The following is a 27,355-nucleotide window of genomic DNA, read 5'->3' as shown; positions in this document are numbered from 1 at the left end:
AAATAAACTATAATAGAAAGAAAAAGAGTTAAGAGAGACAGAGAGACAGAGACAGAGAAAGAAAGTGAGAGATATATATGGAGAGAGAGAGAGAGAGAGAGAAAGAGAGAGAGAGAGAGAGAGGGGGGAGGCACAGGAAGAGCAATGCAATATTCAGTGAACATTGTATTTCATTTTAGTTGTCAGCTAAGTGTAAAACTATTGTAAATTACGATATGCTGAAGTTATGGGAATTGGGAAATAAGCGAGAAGATGAATCGGGGTAATTATAATTATGTGATTTTTTTTTTGACAAGCAAAAGCGAGGCAACTGGCAATCAGTCATTCATCTACGACGCTACCAGTAGTCGAGCGCCATCTCTCGACTGCAGTTGCTATGACTACCCTAAGCTACTATCGCTCCAATCGAGTCCAAAGTCCGTAAAGTTATAAATGAACTTTGCAACTCTTAGCCCTCCAAAATATGATTCAGGATAATTTATGACCAACTATGATTATGATACTTATATACATTATCCATTAAAACAAACAGAGATATAACAGCTAGATAGGGGTGTAGAAATATCGGTCAACTTTTGTGTGGACGGTTTTTTGACAGGGTCTGGGCCTGGGGTAAATGCTTGCACCCGTTTCGGATTGTTTCGCACAGGTGTAGTAGGGGGTTGAGCATGAGAGCTGTTGCAGGTGCATTCATCTGCAGCAAAACTACGCCCGCACCAGTGTTGGCAGCTCTTGCGCAGATCATAAGCCCAGTCTTTGCAGTGCACGCACGCTTGTATTTACAACTGAGTGTTTGCCGAAGTCCTTAGACGAAGGCTCCTTAATCACTTTGAAAACAGATTAATTACAGATTAATTGCCAGATCTTTAGAATGACACAAGGACTTGGCGATCTCTCAGATCAGCTGAAAGTTTGATTGCCATGGAATGTAACATTTCCTGGCCAGCAGCGACCGAGGTGGATTTCGGCTTCATGTTTTTGGTGAGTGGATTTCTCATTGGTTTGGTTTGGGTTTCGTAGAAAGTAGTAGTCCCGTTAGATCATTTACAACATATATTAGACAAATATGATGAGATGATGTTGGAACGAGCATCTTGGAATGAAGAGGATTGAGAGGAAAGAAATCTAGATTTATGCGGATGTTATGTCTTATCATGAGATTGGATGTACTATTCTAATAATATTTGACGTTTGCGTTTGGGAAGATTACCAATGATTCTAAAGTGAAAGGTGTGACTTGCAAATATTGCTGTATGTAGCTGATGATGATGGTGGTGGTGGTGGTAATGATGATGGTGGTGGTGGTAGTAATGATGATGGTGGTGGTGGTAGTAATGATGGTGGTGGTGGTGGTAGTAATGATGGTGGTGGGTGTGATGATGATGGTGGTGGTGGTAGTAATGATGATGGTGGTAGTAATGATGATGGTGGTGGTGGTAGTAATGATGATGGTGGTGGGTGTGGTAATGATGGTGGTGGTGGTAGTAATGATGGTGGTGGGTGTGGTAATGATGATGGTGGTGGGTGTGGTAATGATGATGGTGGTGGTGGTAGTAATGATGATGGTGGTAGTAATGATGATGGTGGTGGTGGTAGTAATGATGATGGTGGTGGGTGTGGTAATGATGATGGTGGTGGTGGTAGTAATGATGATGGTGGTAGTAATGATGATGGTGGTGGTGGTAGTAATGATGATGGTGGTGGGTGTGGTAATGATGGTGGTGGTGGTAGTAATGATGGTGGTGGGTGTGGTAATGATGATGGTGGTGGTGGTAGTAATGATGATGGTGGTAGTAATGATGATGGTGGTGGTGGTAGTAATGATGATGGTGGTGGGTGTGGTAATGATGATGATGACCAATCATGATAGTAATGATTGTGTTATTATTTTTATTGATATCGTTATAATAATAATACAATAATAATGACGAGGATGATGATAAAAATGATAAGAATATTCATTGTCATCAGTTTTTTAAATTTTCAGCAATAGTCTGTTAGTCTTTTAGGAATATGACATTTTAAGAGGAATATTTGATCCCTTCTTCTTCTTCAAGATAATCTGCCTCCTTCAATACTGAAGATTCTTGCAGATGCCGTATACTCGGCCTGATTTGGATTTTGGGATGTGCAAGTGGACCATTACACCAGGGTTTTCCCCTACTCTTATACGAATAGTGCAATGGGTTCTTAACCTGCAAGGGTGGTGACTCTCCTGTACACGGGGCCTCCATTTGACGTCCTATCCGAGGGATGGAGTGTTTTCCACTTAACATAACCTGCGTCTATGAACAAGGGAAGGGGCACGTTAACACACAATGCAGACTCTCTATATGGACTTACAATTAGTCTGTTGACACGTTTCAAAGAGGAAAAAGAAGACTGTTATTTCGATTAATCAATCATTTTGATCAAAATGCTGAATGTGCATTGAATGTTTGTGGATTTTGCGAGAGCTTCATAGTTTCTTTTTTCTCTCATTTAGACAGTTTACTGAGAAATGTAACAACTCTAAAAAACGCATACGGAACGCAAAATTGCATAATGTTTTGAAATCATAATTTCAGCACATCATTAGGGAGGAATCAGGATATAGAGCTGGTAAATACAGGTACTTACTATCTCACGTTGGCTTCTAATTGTTACCTAATACCTATACTTTCATTAAGATATATGTAAAAACAGACCTTTGAATTACAAACATCACTAACTATTATGTCTTTTTCGTTCCAAACTTCTTTTCATGCCACTACATTTGCCAATTAGCTAGCTTACATATCGTGAATTTTCAAAATTTTATAATTTGAGTTTCTCTTGATTGTTTTTGTTCATTTTCAGTTGATGTCAGTGTAAAAAATGAAAGGCCATTCTGGCGATGTGATGACCTCCGACCCCAACAAGCAGAAATTTCCACTCATCACTGGAGCCAGTGGAGGGGCAACTCTTCCTTCCCTCCCAGATGACACCTTGTCCTCCCCCTCCAAGGAAATGGAATCTCTCTCCTCCAACAGCAAGGCTTCACTAGAGCTGCCCAGACTACTCCAACCCAGGGAGGAGTTGGCTCCCCCTTCTGGGAGGGACAATGATAAAGCGTTAAAACCCAGTCTTCCCCTGGTAAGTTTTTCCTTCACTTCAAGTACTAATAACCCCAGTCACACGAACGAGACTAATTCCGGATTAACAAAAGATTAACATTACCTCAAACGGCTAACAATCTGTCATTTTTTTAATATAGTCTCACCTTCCTGGTTTGACTGAGGTATGAATATCTAACGAGTGTGGGTCATTAGTCATTTTTAATATCCTGAAATATGGGCAGTGGGTTACCTGAATACGTCATTTCTGTAATTTTCACTACAAAAAAATGCAACTTTTTCTTGCCCATGGAAATTTTAGAATAAGAAAAGTTGAAATTTGGGTGAATTATGCGTCAGGCCCACTTGCAGAAATTTGCCCATACGCCCCTGATATTTCAGGTTTCACAAACCCAAGTTTGGCTTAAAATTGCCAAATTAATTGGATACATAATGAGCCCAAGTTTATGAGCTGAGCTCGAGAATAAATTTCAATGAAATAAAGAATTTTTTAAATTTATTTAAGTTTTTAGAATGTCAATAAAGATCTAAAATACAGATCAGAGAACAGGACACTGGTAAAGAAATGGGTTTAGGATTCTAATTTCTTAACCATACTAATACTTGTATCTATCCAGGTAATGATGGAAATCCAAGATAAAATAAGGCCATACATATAGAATCTGCTCATTGCAAACATAAAGAATGTAATGAAACTTGGATATTACGAGTTTAACCTTTAGGAATTATGTTTCTGTTTGCGGTATTTCTATGAACTACATGAAATATTGCTTTCCCTACGTTTAGTACGGCCCAAATGAAGTGAGCTGCCAGTTGCACTTTGAACAGGTAACAGTCATTTTGAAGGAAGCAGGGTGAAAAATATAGCAGTGCTTTACTCTATATGGAGTGGCGAGGTGTGACGTCATCCAAAAAATATATTTTAGAATTTCTCAATTTGAACTTCATTTTCCGAAGGAGCATCAAAAATAATGTCCAAATGTCAAAAACCAATTGAATATGTTAAGAATTGGCTGAGATATGACCATCTGAATAAATAGATTTCCTATAGTAACTCAGTGTTATTTTTCTCTTGTTCATAATGTTATGAACCAGAGCAAAATCTGTTTATTCAGATGGTCATATCTCAGCCAATTCTTCAATATTCAATTGGTTTTCGAGTCTTTCGACATTTGGACATTACTTTTCATGCTCTTTCGGAAAATGAAGTTCAAATTGAGAAATTCTAAAAATGGATTTGTATGATGTCACAGCTTTGGTACTCTATTTGCACTGAAAAATATGGTTGTGTGGTTATGATGGGCTACGTGTACCTTTGATGCTGTCAGTAAGTTCACCCGCCTCACTTTCTGGATATTTTAAGGTACACTTTCCTTGGTTTATCGGCTTCATTGGTACTTGGTCACTGTTCTTTCAAATAATGCAGTGTATTATTGCAAGGGTCTTGTTAGTAGTGGATATGACCTAGCTCATCTTACCCTTTGTTATTGTGCCTCTTACTTATGAATTTCTATGAGATGTGTGTTTAGAATTTCAAAGTTTCAGCATTTGAGGAAGATTGGAATATTATATACACTGCTCTGCAGAACTTTATTTTCTCTTTTGATTGTTACAGTTTATTTTTCTGTTTGTATGAAGTTATTGTTGAACATGGGGAGTCATCACCATAGCATGTTAACCCATTGCTTACTGGAAGCAAGTGGCTCCTGTATTAAAGCCTATGGGAATGTGAGGATTAAGTATTTAATGGGTTAATAGCGTTATGAAACTATTTTCAAGGTTACCTCTGTTTGGAAAATTTGCACTTCATTTGGGGCAGTTACAAGAACTTGGCTCTTCTCTTCGAGGAATAGGCCTACTGATTAAAATATGGATGAAATGTATGAAGATATCAGGATTTCTTTCAGTTCTGGGAGCTCCTGTTATTCTACTGAAAATATTGTTAAAGATCAAGATTAAATGTTTATTTTCCAGTATTTGAAATGTGGTGTATTGGTTTTATGAGGTATGAAGATTTTCTATATTAGTGCAAACCAAACAAAAAATTCTTTCCGGTTCTGTGATTATTCTTAATAATGATTTATTGCCATAAATTATGGTTTAATTATTGAACGGGACCAATGTTGACTAGCTTTGTCTTTTTTCTTTTTTTTTCATGCTCAAATACAATGTAGTAATGTACTGTGTATCTGAAAATTTGGTCATATATAACTGAATATATTTAAACGTAATTGTTTATTCATACTCTAAGGTGCGGAGATCTCGTTACAAGCGCTCTGGAACACCACCGGATCCTGACCGTGATCAACTGGCCAGTAGGTTTAATGTGAAAGACTCTCTTCCCTATCAGGCTTGTAATTTCAGGTAAGGATCATCTAACAAGTTAACCAGTGAAAAAAGAATAAAAAGGTTCATGAAAGCTGTGCGGGATTTAGCTCCTGAAACCTCCAAAGGAGATAAGAACAACTAGGCTGGTAGAAAATATTTATAAAAATGATTCTTATTAAATCCAATGTCAGTATAAATTTAAAAGCAAATCAGCCAAGAGCTCCCGTATAAAAAAAAACAGTGCTTACACCATTTTGTGCCCCTTTCATAAATTCAAATATCATCTAGTCCAGAGTAAATCTAGAGCTAGAACTGCTGTTGTGTTATACATCCAAATTCATGTTACATAATAATGTACCTTTCATACTTGGAGTGGTTAGAGCATCTCATACCACTTCCATATTCATGGTTGAGTTTGGAGTGACGAGTCTGGAGTGAGAACAAATGTGACTCAATACTCAAACAAGGAGAGTCTGCTTGACTGATATTGAGAGAGCGGACGGGAGGGAGGGACCGATTGAGACAGACAGAAAGAGAGAGGAAAAAAACTAATCAAACAAGATCATGCTCCCTATCATATCGTTGGCGTTATTATGAACAGATGAATCCGTCATATACATTACTGTACAGATTTGTCTGTTCAAAATAACGCCAACGATAATATAGCTGTCTGCCTGTCTCATTGACAATGTATGTGTAGCTTCAGGGTTAGACAGAGATCAAGCTATACCTTTGGGTAGTGAAAATAATTGAACATTATCATGCCAGAAATTACAGAAATGTTTTTTGGCTAATCTGAATGCTATAAAAATCAATTAAAAATCAGTTAAAAGGGTCCAAAATGTCTATGGTGTGTTTTCACACTGACTACCCTTCCCTTCTGATACGTTGGCCTTCCGGCAAATGAAGATGTTACATTTAAAATCAGTCTGAAAACTTGTTCAAATATGCCACATCTTAGGAGCAAGGTGTTAAAGTGACTAGGATTGTTAGGACAGCTTTAAAACCGTCTCCCACGGTGACTGGACAGCTCGGAAGAGAAGAGTCCAAGATTAATGTTAATACACTCCTTAACAAACAGAAACCTGTATTAGCATTCTGTTCTTACGCCTTACACATTTTTAGGGCTATGTTTAGTTTCACTCTCAATGGCCTTGTGTCAAACCAACACTATAAGATCATTTACTTTACACTGCAAGCTGAAACCCTGGGCTTTTGTCATTATCTAGAGTTTCATCATTTTATCGCAAGTTGCTAGGGAACTACCTATTAACACTATTTAAAAACCAACCTCTCGGGGTGTGTGTATTTTAAAATGTAGCCAAAACTCAACTGCATGCTTTTTGCAGTATATTCATATTCATATTTATTTCATTTCCAACAGAAAGATAAACAGAGATATTACATTTTATTTCATACATAATTAATTTTTTCAAGAAACTATACAAATAAACTTTGCACATTATAAAATTATTACAAGAAATTCTTAATTTCTGAAGAAATGGGGGGGGGGGGGGGGAATCCACTAAAAAGCAGTGCTTGTAGTTTGTGGTTCCTCCAGTATAAATGCATGTTCTCAAAACAAAAGTGAATTGTCCACTCTTTGGTTATGTGAATCTTCCATGCGCACTATTAACGAAAACACCTGAATTTTAAAATTAAATTTGAATGAAATTATTTCCACAAAACATGAAATAAAAGTTTACAAAATGATACATGTACAATCAAATGAAGTGGAGGGGATAAAGAACAAATACTTAACTAGGTCATCCCCTCAAACAACTGATGTACATGTTATAGCAAACACTGATAATTATTTACAGGTTCATCCAGTATATATATGTTTTTTTGTTTTTTGGGGGCCATTTAAATGGCCCTTCAATATATCCTGTATCTACTTCATTCTCTGGCATTTTGATATTGACTCATACCTGGTGTCCACTATTCAGACCTATTCATTACAATGGATTGTAAACATGGCATCAATTCATTTGTTTGGGTATTACATAACGACCTCACCTGCTACTTAGGTACTTGTAATTAATAAGTAGTCTTTGCTTTCAGGCCTTGATTCATATGAGGATATATTCCACTTTCTTCTTTTCTTTAGTAATATTGAATTCACCAATCATGGATTGTTGAAAAGATTATTATTTGCTTTCAAACGTAAAAATTTGATAATTCCAGTAGATTTGTTATCAATATTCGATTCCAGTTTGTTGTTTTGGCCTGAATATTCTCTGCCTATAGTACTTTTGTATGACAGTATGTTAGATCAAGATTAGATCATGAAACATTTAATTAAAAATAAAATCAGTATAAACCTCTATCAAACAGGGTAAAATCAATTTTGGTTAGAAGTAAACTAAATACACTGGGATATAAACCTTTCATGAATGATATATTGTGGAGGACTGTTTGTTTTTATGGTCTGAACTACTAGACTATGTGAGGCCAGTACTTTCCAGAAAAATCAATGATTTTCTTAGAGTTGCCTATGCTGTTGAGCAGACTTTGAAAGAAGGAACCTGTTTAACCTAGCTTGTTTAGGCAAGCAGTGTAACAAGTTCTTTGAAGTGTTTCTGTAGCTTTTTGTTGTTTCCTTCAATTCATTTGTATGCCTATTGTTGCGTTTATATTCATAAAGCAAATTTGGAGAGAAGCCAGTTTGTAATACACATGCATTCATAAAAGTTTATTCAACCCATTTATATGCATGCAAGCACATTTTCAAATATATCTTGAGACTATTGCATGGAAAAGGTCAATTCAATACATACAGTATGCCTTTACCTGCTACTAGCTGCTCTGTCCGTTAGAAATATCTATGAACGTTTAAAAAATAATGATACAAATTTTGTTTTATTAATTCCACATAGGGGTGGATTACCCTTTCAACTTTAGTTAGTTTTCAAAGGGCTCCACACACATTTGAAACAGTTACAAATCATGTCAACAAACGAGCACAGAAATAAACAATTAAATACATGAAATATACAAGAAAAATCAGTAGGGGTACATTCCGTCCCTATTTTCACGAAGTGACGGTAGTGAGGAAAATCATCAGGCAAAGTGAATGCAATTTTTGTTCACTACCGTCACTTTGTGAAAACAGCGACGATGTGGTTAATAATATGTTTTTCAGTCAAGGTAGATAATATACTTCTTAAATTGTTGAGCTGTGAGTGTTTCTTTGAAACATTGGTAGTAAACCTATGGTTAACATGATTAAAGTAGCTTTATAGCGAAATGTATTGATATGAAAAAAGAAGTATCCGGAACATAAATACGACATATTTGGTGATGTTTGTGAATTCACAAAATATTTATTGAAAACAAATCTCATTCATAATAATAACAGTACATGATAATAATAATAGTAATAATAACATGTTCGTATAGACATAGAATATATATAATACAAAATATAGTGTAATTATTAACTCATCAGCAATACAAAAAAAGTTAACAAAATATCTGCCATTTCTTATCATGAAGATCGAGACGATTTTTCTTGAAAGCAATTATACGTTCCATATTTTCTAAATGTTTGAGAACTCGTTGAAAAAAAGGAAATAGTGGAATAACGTTTTGCATTTTACAAGTGAAAATAAAAAAATTTGCAAAAATAACAACTGTATTGACGAAATAAAAATTATTGATTATAAGAGTACGATATATATAGGATTTTATTGAAATCAAAACATCAAAAACCAAGAGCAAACAGTCCAAAGACTGACAACTGTCTTGGGTACAAAAATATAATTTAAATCAAATATACATAATAAAATAGTAGTAATGAATAAATACATAAGTTACATAAGTTAAAATATCAAATAACTAAACTATTATCAATAAATATTGCAAAAAGGACATATAAACAATAAGTGTACATCATTACAATTACGTCAAAAGAGGGCTCTCGAGCTGTGCAAAATCTAAATCAGGTACAGACCGAGAGTCCAATAAAAGAAAATTAAAATGCATAAGACTGGGTTTAAAAAAGATCAATAGTGAAAAGAGGGGAATATGTCAGCTAAAGAATAATTTTTTAAATTTAAAGTATTGAGAAGGTACAAGTAACATACAATAAAGAAATTCCCAAGAGAGCATAGTAAGAGAATAGAGTAAGATAGAGGAAGAGAGAGGGAGAAAATAAGAAAGGAGAGGAGAGAGGGAGAGAGAGAGAGAAAGAGAGAAGGAAGAGGATAGGAAGAAAGTTAGGGAAATATCAATACCATCTGTAGAATTTGTAAAAAACAGTCCAGGTATTCAACATTGTAGACATCATTGCAATTAACCCGAAATACATGAAACATACAATAAAGAAATTCCCAAGAGAGCATAGAGAGAGAAAAGAGTAAGATAGGGGAGAGAGGGAAGAAAAGAAAAGGAGAAAGAGGGAGAGAGAGAGAGAGAGAGAGAAAGAGAGAGAGAGAGAGAGATAGAGAAGGAAGGGGATAGGAAGAGAGTTAGGGAAATATCAATACCAACTGTAGACTCTGTAAAAACAGCCCAAGTATCCAAGCATTATAGGCATTGTAATTAATCTGAGATACATGTAACATACAATCTGTAGAATCTGTAAAAACAGTCCAGGTATTCAACATTGTAGACATCATTGCAATTAACCCGAAATACATGAAACATACAATAAAGAAATTCCCAAGAGAGCATAGAAAGAGAAGAGAGTAAAAACAGATGGAGAGAAATAGGAAAAGAGAAAGGGGGAGAGAGAGAGAGAGGAGAGAGAGAGAGAGAAGGAGATAGGAAGAAAGTTAGGGAAATATCAATAAAATCTGTAGACTCTGTAAAATGAGAAAGTATCTAAACATTGTAGACAATAGACATTATTGCAAGAATTATGAAATACATGTACATAAAGGAAAAAGAAACATGTGTAATCTACCAAAGAAGAATGGAAGAAGAAGGAGGAGGAAAAGAGAAGAATTTGAGAAAGAGAGGGGAAAACATCAGAAAGGAAATTAGAAATTGGTAGATTTACACAAGTTTCATCATGTTGATTACCTTCACTGCCTGTGGTATAAAAGAATTTTGGTATCTGGATGTACGGCATGTTGGTTGGCAAAGAGGGTCACTGTTTCTTAACTGGCGAAAATTTGGTAAGGAATCCCTACGTGGAGGGAGCATGGAAGAATGTCTGGATTGCAAGAGTGATTTAACAAAATTTATGAACAATTGTTGTCGTCTATCTGCAAGGGATGGAATCTGTAAAACTTGAAGGGCGTGAAGGTAATCAACATAATTATATCCCAAAATGATACGGCAAGATCTTTTTTGGACTCGTTCGATCTTGTTCGACTGATTGGCAGTAATAGATGATGACCACACTGGGGAGGCATATTCAACTAACGGTCTAATATACATAATATAAATAGCAACCAAATCCTCTAGTGGAGCTTTGTGTTTTCTAAGAACACAAAGGATGTAAAAACGTCGTGATGCTTGTTTGACAGCATTCTCGACTTGTCTATCCCATTTCATATCAGACTGTAAGTGCACTCCCAATAACTTAACAAACTCAGTAGGCTGAAGGACAGAGTCACTGATGCTAACTTCGGGCATAACAATCTGGTTCCGAAGGAAAGAGATATGCAATACTTTACACTTCTCAGGCTTATAGGGGTCATCTGATTATCAACAGAACACTCGGTGATCAAAGATAAATGATCTTGCAATACGGAGGGTTGAGATTTGTGTCTGATTTCAGCGACACTCAAATCATCAACATATTTCCATCTCAGAGGAGTAGAGGTTGCAACATCATTTATCATGATTAGGAAAAGAATGGGACCGAGCCTTGTACCTTGCGGTACTCCACATGTAACAGGCAGGGGCCCACTAAAGGTAGATCCTAAACGTACACAGTGAGATCTGTTCTCCAAGTAGCTACACAAGAGAAGGATAGTATTTGGATCAGTACCTAAATCAAACAACTTCTCAATCAGCACATTGTGATTGATGTGATCAAATGCCTTAGCATAATCAATAGTACAGACTGAGGCAACATAACCAGGTTTGTCAAGACCTTTCAAGATCGAATCGATCATACTTATTAAATAGTGAGAGGTTGATGATCCTTTCATATTACCGAACTGTTGACTATCAATTTTGCTCATAATGTCTTGATATAACCATTTAGTGAGAAATGCTTCAAAAACCTTTGCAAAGGTAGGGGTGAGTGATATTGGTCTTAGTTGGTCAACAGTATTACATGGTGTATTCTTAGGGATTGGAACAATGTCTGAAACCTTCCAACAATCCGGAAAATTCCCAGTTTCTAAACATTTATTAAAGACCATAGTCAAAGGACCTGCTATCTCAGGAGCGAATTCACAGATAAGTCTAGTGGGTAGGTCATCATGGTGTGTGGATTTAGATGGTTTGAGTTTGCACAGTTCACGATACACTTGATAAGCTTCAATGCTGGGAGGAGGATGTGAAGCAGGCAAGAAAGCCGGTAGAGAAGATCTTTCGAGCGGAGGTAATTGACAACAAATTCCTGCGAAATGGTTATTGATGAAACTTGCTTGCTCAGATAAGCACATTTCACTACCAGGTAGAACAGTAGACTTCTTTTTCATCCCGGTGATCTTGCGTATTTGTTGATGCCAATTACTTGGATGACATTTCCGAAGATCTTTCACCTTGTTGGAATAGAAAGCAGCTTTACGTACCTGGACTTCACGCTTAACTTGATTGCGAAGGCTCTTATAACGTGCCATGTTATTGGAATCAAAGGCTGCTTGCCTTTCTTTGATGAGAGACAGGATTCGCTTGGTGATCCAGGGCTTATCATCTGCCTTGCGAATTATGGAGATGATAGAAAAATGCAGATGATACAATTCAGAGAGAGATTCTTGAAGATCAGCAGCCATCTCGTTGACACCAGGATGCTCTAAGAGATGGCTCCAGTTGGTAGAGGTGATCTCATCTCCAAAAGCGCGAACACTGGACTCACGAAAGGGACGGAATGTGACTGCTCTGGAAGTCTCCTTTGGGATCGAAGCACAGGCTTTGACAATCACTGTCTTGTGATCACTGTTAGAAATAGGATTAATCACAATTGGAGTATTGTAATAGTCAAATAAATCTGTGAAAACCTTGTCAAGAATGTTATCTCCTCTCATCGGTAAGGTGACTATTTGTTTAAGTAGGAGATTGTTGCACAGTGGAGAGGTATCAAGATCATTGAAGTCACCCAAGATGATCGAGTAGCTATTAGGGTGTTGCGTCTTAATAGTATCGAATGAGAAAATCAACTTGTCAATTATACGCTGTTCAAAAACTCTTCCAGACTGGGGAGGATAATAAACCACAGCAATGAAGATAACGTGTTTTCGTGATACCGTCAATTTTAACCAAAGAATCTCAAAATCTGGGTCATGCAGGAACTCAATTGTTTCAGTTTTGATGTCAGAACGAATATACGCAGCAACACCACCCCCCACACGTCCAATTCTATCATTACGAAATAAGTCATAGCCTGGTATATCTAGTGAACCAGAAGGAATGTTATCTTGGAGCCAAGTTTCGGTGATAACAGCTATATCACATTTATTCACTATCAGTGAACTGTTTAAATCATCAATTTTGTTCTTCATAGAGCGTACATTGGAGAGTAGAATGGTTGGTAATGGCAATTGAGTGGAGTTAGTTATGTGAATTGGATGCAGGTTGCAAGGAAACTTTCGATAGTGAGATTGGCTCAAACACTGTCTGTGACGTGATATAATTTGCACTTGAATATTACGTTATATCTTTCGACCGCTTCTACACCCACGTACCTTGTAAACACCACTTTCTTTTGCTGCTCTAACCATGGAAGGGGAGGGTTTCACTTTGTGCTTTCGTAGCTTGTAGAGATCCGCAGTGCTATACGTGATCCTCGTTGGCGTACGAAGCGCATCCACGGATGCAGGTTTGACGGGCATGGTGCGATCCATGGCGAGTTCGCCAATCTCCAACGCGTACGTTGAGTGACATACATGCACGAATGCTATGTATATCCAGCACACCAGTGCAAAAGAGAGGAGGCAAAATCGTCGATTCAGGTTGCAATATACCATGACTGTGTCTAAAAACTATTGAAGTAATGTCCAAAACTAATGAAGTAGTAATGAGTTCACAATAAAAGCCAAACTAAAGTAGAAAGCAATGAAAAAAAAGGAAAAACAAAAATTAAAGAGCTGACAAAATTAAAAGAATGTGATAACATTATTATTTTCAAAAATTTTGCGTTTTGCTTTCTGGACGCATCTTTTTGTATCACATTTCCCTATGCTATCTAATAAGCTAGGGGCTTGGTTAAAAAGTTTTGCTATTTTATGCACACAGAAATCTTTGAATTGCTCCGTGACAAACGATTATTCATTTGCTGTAGCGATAATTATTGGAAAATTTCCTACTGACGCTTGCTGTATGTCTGTCAACTGTCACTGGGTATCCGCGTCTCCATCGCTAGTACCCTGGGTGACTTTGGTCTTACTGCCACGGGTGTATCCTAGCTGTGCACCTCTCTTATCGCCATCTCCGGAGTGGACTGGTCCCGGGTCCTCTGTGTTAATTCCCTTTTTTTCCACGAACTTTTCCACAATTAAACCTTGGCTGATCTTTCTTTGGCATCCAAACATGGTCAATGAAGAGCTTTGTTGGTTCAACTTTTGAAAATTTAGCAAGTTTCCCCGCGTTCCTCGATGTCTTCAAAGCAGTAACTTGGCTCCGCCTGATCATTCTCACCCGTTTTGAAAGATCGTCTGATATATAGATCTTTGAACCCTTTCAAAAATTTAGCCCTTTGTTGAACCGCTACCTTTAAGTTCAAGTTAAAGTTCAAGCTCAAGTTCATTTAATTTTACTTCCAATAAAAAACTTACAACAATATAACATTGAAATACAATAATATAAAATGCAATGTATATAAAATATGATAAGAACAAATACAACAACAACAGTTACACTAACAAATAATCAATGGGTAGAGTAGGGATGTGAGGGACCAGGAAAGGCCATTGGCCTATCTAGGCTGTTCCCTTTTTTCTACAAACCCCAAAGTAAAATCTTCATTAATTAAAAGTAAAATATAGACATTGCATTAACTGAGACATACACACATACATAGGACAGGCAGAATTAATTAAAGCTAAATAAGTAAATTGTAACTTGTTATTTGTAAATAACGAAGGTAACAGGCTTTTATTTGTTTTGGTAATGATGATGTTCCAGTCCGAGCACGAGGAATTCTCTGATACCAGGGTATTCAATCTTCTCCTCTTCCTGTTCTATAAACTGTAATTTTGTAATCATAAACTTTTTCATAATTTCCCTCTTTAATTCCTTCCTTTTGGTTCTTTTCTGGTATGTTGAGGAAGACCAAATTCTCTATCGCGGCATAAGTTTCAACTCTGTCCAGTTCTTCTTTATACTCTTTCTTAGTAGTATTCTCCTTCATTTTTGTCATTTCCTTTGTCATTTCCATGACAAAACAATTCATAACATGACAAGATAAACAAGACATGACAGGACAAGACAGAACAAAAATTACAGGACAAAACAAGACAAAAATAATGCTGCACACTACAGAAATTAGAAGAAGATAGAAAGAGTGTGTGAAACAGTGGAGATATGAGAGGTCTACCCATATCCTGGAAGTTTAACCTGTAGGAGACATCATGTATTTTTCTATTAACTTCTTATAAAAGTCAAATAAAGAAAAAATTGTTTTGCAAGTATTAAACTTTGCTGATCACCATGATTTGTGTAACATGTACAAAGGGTATTCATGTATCATGTACATTTTATCCATTGTATCGTATTGTGCGATTTCATACGAAAATTTGTTTGCAGGATTTACTGAAATCATTTTATTTGTTCATTTATTTCCATCTTCATATAAAAACAATAAATCATTACAATATTATACATTAACAAAAAATACATGCAATCATACATGTTAACAGTATCAAAGAGATCAAATTAACCAAATGAAAATAAGAAAAGGGGAACCAAAATAAGGCCAAAAGGCCTTGTAAAATAAGTTCCCTAAAAGTATAGAATTATCATTTGTTTTTTTAAAACTTATTCTGTTACTGAATAGCATGTAAACAAATTAAAAACAAACAGTGGATAAAGAAATAAAAAATAATATATAACTTTTTTTTTTATCTTATTTCTTTTTTTTTCTTTCTAGGTCTTCCACCCTCATGAAATCTGTATCAATCCAGAAGAAGAAAGATCAATCCCCTCTTGCCATCAAATCCATTCCATTCCCTCTCAGCAAGCAGAGAGCCGTACCCATTCACACGCAGCCGTTTCTATGGTCACAAGTCGAAGAATCAGATAAGCCTCAAGAGTAAGTATTCCTGCTGAAACAGATCCATAATTCTCTGAATAGGCTTGAATTTCTGCCATTTTAGACATTTTTTTAGTTGGATAACTAAGTTCTGGTATAGAGAATATATATTTTGAAGATTGATATTCCATTCCCTCTCAACAAGTAGAGAGAAGTTGAGCAACCATTTCTATGGTCACAAGTTGAAGAATCAGATAGACCTGTTGAGTAAGTATTCAAGCATCTAGAAACACAGTTTCTGCTGAAACAGACCCATAATTATCAGAATAGGCCAGAATTTTTGTCATAATTTTGGACATTTTATTTGTTGGATAATGAAGGCTTGGTATTAAAAAAAATTATTTGAAGAGGTGCACATACTCCATTTCATTCCCTAGCTCTCAACATTCAGAGAGTTGTTTCTATTCACACGCAGCCATTCCTATATGGTCATGATTAGAAGAATCAGATATGCTAGTTGATAGTGAGAATTCAAGCTTCTAGAACTACACAGGTACTGCTGACTAAATAGGCATTTAGTTTCTCCAGATAGCCCATGAATTGTCTCCTCTTGTGACAGTTTTTGTGATAGATATATAAAAAGCGGAAGTTGAAAGAGAATTTGAGAATCCATTCCATATCCTCTTAACAAGTAGAGAGCCATATCAATTCGCTTTCAATGATTCCTATGGTCACAAATAAAAGAGTAATATGCGTCAGTGGAGTAGATGGTGAAAGTAAGATTTTACTTGTGATAGTACTTACATTATGACCATTTAACAAAATATGTGGTCTATATATGTTCTCTGATCAAAATATGATAAGAATGAAAGAAGTTGTACATTTTCTGTCCTAAAGGCTTGTTAAGATATGATGAAGCAAAAATAAGTCAGCACCTTTTCTTTTTACCTGTAAATGAATGGCAACTGCATGCAACAAAAGACTACTGGTAGTGGGTATTCATCGAGCTCTGTGTTATAAGATACAGAAATGTAAAGTGTATTATATTTTACATTGTCAAACATATCCTATTTTGTCATTTCATATCTGAAGGAGCCTCAATTGTGTGCATAAACCTGTCATTAATGCAACTTATCTTCTGCGACTTGTTTGTTTTAGGGGACAGAGTTTGCCTGAGAAGTTTCTTGCCGAGAAGGAGCGCCTGTTCAATGTCAGAGGTCAAAAGAGGCGCATGGCCCATCCCCTTCACAGACAAAAGTACAGTGACCTTCACATAGGGGGTCACTCCCATGGTTTGTCAAACAAGTAAGTGTTCTATCCATTTGCAGATACAGTGAAACCTGTCTATAAAGACCGCCCAAGGGAGACAAGAAGTGGTCTTTCTGGGCAGGTGAACTTTATGTACAGGTTACTTTAGTACATGTTTCAATAGGAAACCATTTTCAAGGGAAACAAAAAATGTGGTCTTTGTAGACAGGTGGTCACTAAAGCAGGTTTGAATGTAAAATCTTATCTCATCCTAAGTTAGTAGAAAGCATGTGAAGCAGTGAAGCCTAAGACGTATGTTTAGCTAATTCTCCTTATTAAAGACAATTAAAGACAAAGATGTAGAAGACAAATTAAGCTAGTCATGCTTAAAATTACACAATGCCATATTTGGACATCGTCTTTGTCAAGATAGCCACTTCAACTACCACTGACATGACCAATATGCCCATTAAAGAATGAAAAATGAATAGACTGCCTATCGATCTGAAAGGCGGTATTAGTGAATTCAAGCAATATCTTCTGACTGAGTACCCATTTACAACACCTGGGTGGAGAGTGGCATATGTGCATTAATGTCTTGCCAAAGGACACTAGTGAAGGCATTCTATGTTTTACTCCTCTTCCTCTTTAATATTTAACTCTTTTAGGTTGGATTGGCGGGAAGAGTATGATAAGGTCAAGAATGCTGTCTTACCTACAGAGGCACAGGAACTATTTCTTGGGAGGGGACTCACTTTCCCAAGGTAAGATTTGTTTTGATGTTTGATGATTGATGAGGATTATTTTACCTGACTGCTCTAATAAAGCATTTAAGAAAACAGCCAGGGGACCAAAGGCTTTAAGACCTCTCTGAGGGACTTGGTAATGAGGATTAATGCCTTACCCAAGGGCACGAGCGCATTGACTTGGTTTTCAACCCAGGACCTTCCGGTATGAGACCATGCACTGCTCTACCAATGAGCCATCGCGCCTCCTCCACTGTGAATGAATCGTAAATTGTAAATTTGGATTAAATCATATTAACAAAAGGGAAAAAGAAAATTAGGTAGTCAGCATACAGGATTGGCCTCCATAATTTCAGATTAATCCTGCAACCCCTATCAAAAAGTATATGTCACAACTCACAAGATACAGTGATATGACTGTAGGGAGTGATAAAAATCTGTATCTCGTAACACACACATCATTCAAAGAGGCGTTTATGTGTGCAACGTTTAAAAAAAAATTAAAACACTCACTTGCCATTCATTTGAACATGAATTGATTTTTATTCTGCTGCAGCAGTTCTCTGATGTGATTTACTGTGTCATGTATAAATGGGTCATCCACAAGTCATCGATCCCACCGCTGCCACCAATGTTAAAGAGCTACATGGAAATGTAGAATTAAAGCTCAAGAGTGATTGACAAAGGCTTTTTAAATTTAAACACATGAATACTGGTGAAATAATTTGCTTTCTTTATTGGAATATATGGATCTAGAATTTTTGTGGCTGATAAGTTAATAACTTTTGGACATAAATTGCTTATGGTAGCCTGTAATCATTTATGTAACACACTATCAATTCATACATGTATGTATTACTGCTTATGTAACTGTGTGTCATAAGTAACTGTGTGTTATATAGCTTTGTATGATATTATTCTGGTTGGTGAATGGGGATCCTCTTTGCCAATTAAGGAGGCTGATTATGAGAATCTCTCTGCAGGTGTATAGAGATTTAATCCCTTCACATTTATTGCTCTCTTTTCTATTTCCCTTCTTATTACTCTTCCTCTTACTCCACATTTTCTTCACTAGTTCGCATGGGACTAATGTCCGCAAGCAGAAATGGCAGGAGAGAATCAAGCAAGAGGCTGCCCTCCCAAGCTCCGCGCCTCCCAGCGTATCCAATTACAAAGCATCACCACCGGCTAAAGATGCCACACCAAGGAAACAAAGTATTACAGCGCCCCCAGTGGCGAGACAAAGAACAGAGCGGGATGTTGATCCACAACATGTGCCTTTCACTGTTCATAGAACTCCGGTTAAACCGAAAGTAAATCGGCGAGACCTTCGCCAGGATGACTCGGGAGTGAGCACAGCGGATGGGTCGACTGTCCGTGGATCGAGAGCTTCTGGAGGTCAAAGGTCACAGTGCGGACATGGAGGTGGGCAAAGAGTGGAGAGGGTGAAGAAAGTTGGATCTAGAGAGGAGATTGCAGATGTACCCGTAGTGACAGAAAGGTAGGAAAAGCAACGTCGATTCATACCTTCGCAAATACTTTCTGAAAATGTCATCAGCAGTGAGCCCATAATTTTCACATAATTTTTCCACCTCTAAAATAAAACAGAGGGGGATCCTTACAGTGTCATGGACAATATAAGCTGCTCAACTTCTAGCACCCGTTGATGAATAAAGTTTTTTTCCTTCAAATTAAACATTGGTTAATGAATAGAAGTTTGATACAATGTAATTCCATACATTTAGTAGTGAGACAATAGATCAAACTAAGGCTTTAAAAAAATGATGTTGTATTGCCCTTTGCGACCGACCTAAAAATATATATATATATATATTTTTTTTTTTTACCGTTTTTTAGAAAAAAATTGTTTTAAAACATTCAAAACTAAGAAATATCAGCCCAAAAGAGGACAGGGAAAAAAAAAAGATTTTTGACCGACCGACCCATGTTTTGGCACCTAAAGGGCAATACAACATCTTTCTTTTTTAGGTCTACCTGTAATGTAATATGATTAAACAGCTTGTCTCATAAAATCTTAGTTTTTAGATCCCAAATAGATTGATGATTAGATTAGCCCTTGAAATTGGTTAGCTAAGTATTTCATTGTGATTAATCTTTCTAAGCAGTGCTGAGGACAGGACTGAAGAGAGGATGGAGATAGAGGAGAGACTACAGGAAGAACCAGTAGATGATCCTGAACACATTACATTAGACCAGCCCGATGATGAAACCAATGACATCAGGTATGTGGGACTTAAATTGTATTGCTACGTCAGACATCTGAAATTCATGCCATGATTAGAACAGGTCAAAACCAATGATAAATTTGCCACATCTGCTTGATATTTTAGCAGCAATTGGAGACAACTAAACAGATTGTAAGATTTCCTTTGGAAATGGATGGAAAGCTTTCTTGTGAATTGAGGTATTAAGGTATTACAGTAAAGATAAAAGTGATAATGAGATCCAGTGGCCACAGGTAATTGCTGGTTGATCTTGCAATCTATGTTAAATGATTACTCATTCAGTGGATTTTTAATGAATATGAGAAATAAGATACAGAAAAGATACCAGTGGATTCATTTTCCTTGATTCAACATCGGTTACTATTCAACTTTTGAAATGATCATTATCATTACTCATTACTTGGTAGGACAAATGACGGGAAGCATTGGTTGTGAGTTTTTAATTACTTCTTAGAATGAAATGATATGAGCAAGTCCTTTAGTGAGCTAAATTCAAGTTAGGCCTAAAAAAAAAGATGTTGTTTTGCCCTTTGCGACCGACCCCAAAATCTTGAAATCTACGATAGCTTTTTAATTTACTTTTTTTTTACCGTTTTTTAGAAAAAAATGTATTAAAGCATTCAAAACTGAAAAACATCAACCCAAAGGGGGGAGAAAAAACGGAGAAATATATTTTTTTTTAAAGAAGAGATTTCTGACCGACTGCCCCATGTTTTGGCACCTAAAGGGCAATACAACTTTTTTTTTTAAGGCCTTTACTGTCATCTTCCTATATTTTATATTAATAAAAAAATCTCTCATCACTGCAGCTTGCCACGCCCAGATTCTGAGATGGACATTGACGAGCCTCTAGAGGATAGTGCCCCTGTAGGACCGGTCCTGGAGGAGCCTTACACCCCTAAGCCCCCCTCCCGCAACCCCCTCATGTCGGCTGATCTTCATCTTAACATGAGTGATGAGAAGCGGGATGCCCTTGCTCTCAAGTTCACCAAGCTTGACTCAGATAAAGATGGGTAAGCAGAACATTCTTTTACTAGTTTTTAGCGGACAGAACAAGGCTATGTTGTCCCATACATAACCGATTTTAGTATTTGGGATGATTGTATTAATTGATAGCCCTACAGTGGAGCTTGGGTCAGTCAAGATAAATAGCCAATGCTACTTTTGAAGTACATTTATGTTCATAATTCTGTTTGAGGCTCTTCCTTTCTCAATTCTAGGTAACTCAAATATTTTGTTGAAGAATTTATACAAAACCTCTGCTGTTTGCTTTGATTTGTGATAAAAATGTATTAAAAAAAAACATTTTTTAGTTTCTGTTATACTGAGCTGAGATGACACAGGGGTCATTCCATGTCAAATCACCCAATGGTTTTAACCCGACCATTTTTGATTGTGATGAAACTTAGTGTACTTGTTGAGTGTGATCTCACAGCACCAAATCTTAAATTTTAGGTCAATTGGGTGAGGGGTTTGGGAGATACGGCCCACCAAATTTTGAGATATTTTCAAAAATGGGGGTGGCGGGCCTACCTTTGAACCCGGGACCTCGGGACCTAATGGGTCAATCTTCACAAAATTTGTATTGTTGGAAAGGGTATTCAATAAGGATTCCAAATCTGCCACCATTTTGAAAATTTGTACATGTTGGGGTACTTTGACCTCCTGACCTAAGATTTGACCTTGAAATTGACCTTGTGGATCACGTGACCTTGACAACATTTTTCATGAAATGTAATCTCTGACATGTTCACTTAAACATATAAAAGTTTCAGAGATATAATATTTTTGGTTTAGGAGCAATAAGGATTGAAAGTATTCATACTTACAGATATTCACAATAAACCCTATTATAATGTATACAATACATGCAATATGCACAGTACAACATACATCTTCCACATGCTTTTTTGTTCTAGGCACATCCATTCTAAATGTCAGCGGTACTTGAATAGAAATAAAATGACAAGTTCATATAGGCCTAAAGGGTTAACAGGATGTATGGCTTTAGGCCTCTGAGTCAGTTCTAGGATAATTACCCCCCTGGAAATGTCCCCCCCCCCAGGACAATTACCCCCCGAGGACTATCACACCCAGAGGACAATTACCCCCCAGAAAATTACCTCTTAGAACAATCTGTCCCCCCCCCCTCCGAGGACAATTAACCCCCCGGACAATTACACCCTCGGACAATTACCCCCCGGACAATTACCCCCTAGGACAACTACCCCCCCCCCCCCTCTGTTAGTTGAAGGGGAAGACTATCACACCCAGAGGACAATTACCCCCCAGAAAATTACCTCTTAGAACAATCTGTCCCCCCCCCCCCTCCGAGGACAATTAACCCCCCGGACAATTACACCCTCGGACAATTACCCCCCGGACAATTACCCCCTAGGACAACTACCCCCCCCCCCCCTCTGTTAGTTGAAGGGGAAGTTTATCCTGATAATAAGTTGGTTTTAATCAAAGCAGATTTTTTTGGGGGGAGGTAATTATCCTTGAGTAATTTTCCAGGGGGGGGGATGGGGTAATTCTCTGGGGGGTAATTGTCCCGGGGGGGGGGACAAATTGTCCTAGGAAGTTATTTTCTGGGGGGTAATTGTCCTCTGGGTGTGATAGTCCTCGGGGGGTAATTGTCCTCGGGGGGGGGGGGGGACATTTCCTGGGGGTTAATTTTCCAGGGGGGCAATTATCCTAGAACAGACTCAGAGGCCTAAAGCCATACATCTTGTTAACCCTTTAGGCCTATATGAACTTGTCATTTTATTTCTATTTAAGTACTGCTGACATTTAGAATGGATATGACTAGAACAAAAAAGCATGTGGAAGATGTATGTTGTACTGTGCATATTGCATGTATTGTATACATTATAATAGGGTTTATTGTGAATATCTGTAAGTATGGATACTTACAATCCTTATTGCTCCTAAACCAAAAATATTATATCTCTGAAACTTTTATATGTTTTAGTGAACATGTCAGAGATTACATTTCATGAAAAATGTTGTCAAGGTCACGTGATCCACAAGGTCAATTTCAAGGTCAAATCTTAGGTCAGGAGGTCAAAGTACCCCAACATGTACGAATTTTCAAAATGGCGGCAGATTTGAAATCCTTATTGAATACCCTTTCCAACAATACAAATTTTGTGAAGATTGACCCATTAGGTCCCGAGATACAAGGGTTCAAAGGTAGGCCCGCCACCCCCATTTTTGAAAAAATCTCAAAATTTGGTGGGCCGTATCTCCCAAGCCCCTCACCCAATTGACCTAAAATTTGGGATTTGGTGCTGTGAGATCACACTCAACAAGTACACTAAGTTTCATCAAAATAAAAAATGGTCGGGTTAAGATTTTCAGATTTTTTGGGTGATTTGACATGGAATGACCCACAGGCATATCGAGTATGTATACTGAAAAAACACTCAGAAAATGTATTTTGGACTCAATTATTTATGAACATTATGAAACATCAAACCTTCAGATTATTGTAGAAAATACATATCTCCCTAAATTTCAGACAATTTTCTAGTTCTGCCTCAGCAACTTCTGTCTCAGTTTGAGACAGAATTTTACAGGTCATACATACGATAAAACTGCATTGTTTGTTATGTCATTTAGTCCTTGTCTTAATGGTTATGTTGACCACATCTCAAGCCTCATGCTTTTAGTGAACTAGAATCAAAGCGTTATGCATAATCCCTGGACAGAGCACCATGAGTGTGATGTGTATTTCAAGTTTATCACTTACATCTGAATGTCCATTTGTCTTTCTCAGACACATAACCTTCAAGGAACTTGAGACTACGTTTCCAGAGAATTTATCAAGACCTCAACAGAGATATATCAAAGAGGTGAGAAAATTATAATATTTGTATAAATATATTACATTTATAAAGAAATATGTTAACCTACAAGTTACAACAATATTATACATGATACATATTACATAATTCTAATAACAAATTCCTAATAACAATCATATAATAATAAAAGTTAATAGTTACATAACGCTTTATAAATTAACAAACGAAATATGATAACATTACATATCATATGTTGGATGACACATGCTCCAGTGACAATTGCTATGAGATCAGTTACCTACACTGACCAAATTACATATTTCAACCCTAGACTCAACATTATACCTAATCCTCTCCCAAACCCTAACACTATCACTTTGACAAAATAAAGCTTGAAGCAATTTGTTACCAGACCATATATGTCGGATCACCTAGTCATAATGAAAGTGCAAAAGAGAGAGAGTTGGATCTTCTTGTGCACAACGAATAGAGTTAGCATCACTTATCTTGACTGATTTGTGTATAGATGATTATCCATGTTTTAGTGATCAAATTTGATTAAACCACAACTTTCTCATTGACTGTCTTGTTTTTTCAACACTTGCACTAATCTGCCTCTTGCACGCACAATGATATCATGATCATATTGAATATATTGACTTGTCTTCTTCCCCAGGCTTATGAGCTGGTTAGTGCAAGTACATTCTTTGGTTTGGAGGAGTTTGTGACGATCAGCTGCCTGTGTGAGAGACTAGCCAAGCTGACTGGTCCTGTGAGGGATGCCTTTGAGAAGGTCAACCAGTCAATGCTTCAACAGAATATTACTCAGTTTGTGGTAAGCAGCAAGATTGTCAATACTTCATTTTCTGTTCGTCCTTTGTCAGTCTTTCTGTGTATGTATCTGTCTGTCTGTCTGTCACTTTTCCTTTCTCTCTGTCTTTCTGTGTCACATTCTTTTTCACCCCCAAAAAATCTCAAACCACAAAGATATTTATGGTTTTCTTTGAAGGCGTCACTGTGCAACACCCTCTAACAGTAAATTCTCCCAACCATTTTTTAATTTTCCCAATCGTTTTTTTCCATGAAAATAAGACATAAAACAGAGATATATAGAGCCAATTCATTGCTTTGTGGTGATTTACATTAACCTAAAATTTGATTGAGTATGCTAATATAGTTGGGAGCATTAAGGAATCGATCAGATCAGTTTTTCCCAACTTTTTCATTAATAATAGTCTGTTTTCAGTCAAACTTTCAGATTATCTTTAATTGTACATCTAACATTGAAGTCACAACCCTAGCACCATATTCTCTCATCTGAACAATATTACCAAATCTCTTTAATGCTCTGTATGTTTGCCTGTATATCACCCTGTATATTTATCTCTCTGTCTCTTTCTATTTGTCTGTCTCTCTGTCTAGCGCGCGCTCTCTCTCTCTCTCTCTGTCGCTCTTCCCTTGCTCTTCCTCCTCTCTCTTTCTCTCTCTCTCTGTCTCTTTCTCACACACACTCCCTTTCTCTGTATCTCATAGTACCAGTCATTTTGATTGTGTAGGTTCATATCCCACCGCTGCCACCAGGACATAAAGACACAGTGATAGTCTGCATGAGTAAACTTAAACCTCTTTATTGAAGACACATATCAGAAGCCAAGGAGGTAGTGCACTACCAAGAGATGGCTGAAGATAGCTGCACAATATTAATGATTCTTGCAGAAATTGACACAAGGTGGTGCTAAAGCTTAACCTGTTACTGAATTCTCTATTCCGATTCACTGAGGCAAAGGGTTAAACTTAGATTTAACATTATGGCACTTGTTTCTCTCTCTCCAATTTACCCCATCTTTTATTTCTGTGTCTGTCACTCTTCCTCTCTCTCTCTCTCTCTCTCTCTCTCTCTCTCTCTCTCTCTCCTCTCCAGGGATCTCAAAGTTGACAGAGTTGAAAGCATTCCTTTCCTATTTTACGTCCATTTAGTTACATATTTTTTATTTTTACAAAATTTCAGGTGATGTTTTCTACTGTGGACAGACAACAGACTGGCTGCATCAGCCTAGCCTCTTTCCAGGAGTTACTGGGAACATTACTGAACAAGGACCTAGCCTCCGACACCAGGCTCTTCAGTGAGATCCTGTCCACCATAGGCAAGGTAAATGAACTTATTTGTTACATTTCTGAGACTATCATTACATATCAATTTTGAAACCTGCTATGTTCTTTTTATAAATGTGTCTACGAGATGTAGGCCTATAAGAGCTGTAGTTCTTTTTTGGTCTAAATATGTATTTTGCTCTTTGATATAAAAGGTCCATGAAAGGTGGGAGGGTGTTCCTAGGGATGATTGCACTTTACTCTATAGGATATGTATCCAAGAATATTGTATGTAGGGCAGTTGAAGTAGATTACAAAGATGGGTAAAAATTTATTGCATTATTTTATTCAACATTTTTCACCATGTTTTACATGTATGTAACTCTTCTTACACATGATTACCACAATTAATGTTCAGTCAATCGATATTATACTCCATGATAAATATGTCTTGTTATATTTTGGTGTATTTTCTTTTTTTCTTCAGAATGGATCATTGTCAATAGACAAGATAGAGTATTTGGTCTTCATTCCGTACTTCCTGGGCTTCAAGTGAAAAAGCACCCCTTCCAGAAATAATGGTATGGTCAAATCCAGTACCTTGTCTATGATGATAAGGGTTCTTCCATTTTGAAGATGGGTAGGACAAGATTACATGATGTCTTCTACTGTACTTCCTCAGCTACCAGTGAGAAATCACCCCTTCAAAAGTTAATGGTATGGTCTGAAGCTGTTCCATATCTATTTTGATCAGGGTTCTTCCATTTTGAATACAGGGTTCAACGTGATCAATACATTGTCTTACATATTTGTACTCCCTCAGCTATCTGTAAAATGGCATCCCTTCCAAGACTAATAAGCTTTGATCCAAGTTGAAATGGATTATTTTTTTTGTACACGTAGTTCTATCACTATTAAAGATTGGAGCCATCGATCAAAATTGTATAATATAAGAATAGTCTTTATCTTGCAATTAAATCTGTATAAATTGTATTTTATATGGGGAGAAAATTATAAAAGCCAGTGATGTGACCTCTGTATACATAGTGCCATTCATTTTGTCCACTTGCAATAGTTGTTTCTTATTGATATCCGTCCAGAAAAGAAATATGTAAAACAAAAGTAAATTTTACTTTAAGATATAATGTTACTAAACATATTTTCTTCTTTAATAAGAATAGGAATTGCCTGTATTTATGTATTTGCCTTAGCCTCAAGTTTTATATGATAGCTGATCTGAGATGATTCTTTATGTGGTAGCAATTGAATATCATGTATTACAAGAGGCTAATATTAAGTTTAATTTTGCTTGTTTCATGGAAATGTGATATCTTGGTGCCATTATTGTTACAGTTTGCAAACAAACTTGTTTTCTCAAAAGTGTTGATTTTGGTTTTCAGGTTTTTTCATTTCTGATATACATGTACAGTTAACAAGTAAATAAATTATTCATACCTTACCTAGTTTTGTAATTTTTAAG

At 36.8% G+C, this 27,355-nt stretch overlaps 1 protein-coding gene across 3 annotated transcripts; it reads left to right on the top strand.

The window, feature by feature from the left end:
• Nucleotides 1-299: 299 nt before the first annotated feature.
• Nucleotides 300-27,355, top strand: LOC100889159. 3 transcript variants are annotated; one of them, XM_030988475.1, is made up of 13 exons: nt 300-981; nt 2,839-3,114; nt 5,347-5,459; nt 15,634-15,795; nt 16,894-17,040; nt 17,652-17,747; nt 18,805-19,230; nt 19,853-19,972; nt 20,785-20,988; nt 23,757-23,832; nt 24,461-24,619; nt 25,793-25,933; nt 26,363-27,355. In XM_030988475.1, exons 2-13 carry the CDS (start codon nt 2,857-2,859, stop codon nt 26,429-26,431), a joined length of 1,971 nt encoding a protein of 656 aa, XP_030844335.1. In that variant the 5' UTR covers nt 300-981; nt 2,839-2,856; the 3' UTR covers nt 26,432-27,355. The 3 variants fall into 3 exon arrangements, with proteins under 3 accessions (XP_030844335.1, XP_030844337.1, XP_030844336.1); XM_030988477.1 differs by having other exon boundaries at nt 301-981; nt 19,868-19,972; XM_030988476.1 differs by having other exon boundaries at nt 304-981; nt 19,856-19,972.

This window comes from Strongylocentrotus purpuratus, unplaced genomic scaffold (genome assembly GCF_000002235.5).
Source record: "Strongylocentrotus purpuratus isolate Spur 01 unplaced genomic scaffold, Spur_5.0 spur5_scaffold_17, whole genome shotgun sequence".
NCBI lineage: Eukaryota > Metazoa > Echinodermata > Echinoidea > Camarodonta > Strongylocentrotidae > Strongylocentrotus > Strongylocentrotus purpuratus.
This window is presented reverse-complemented; position numbering and strand designations above follow the sequence as displayed.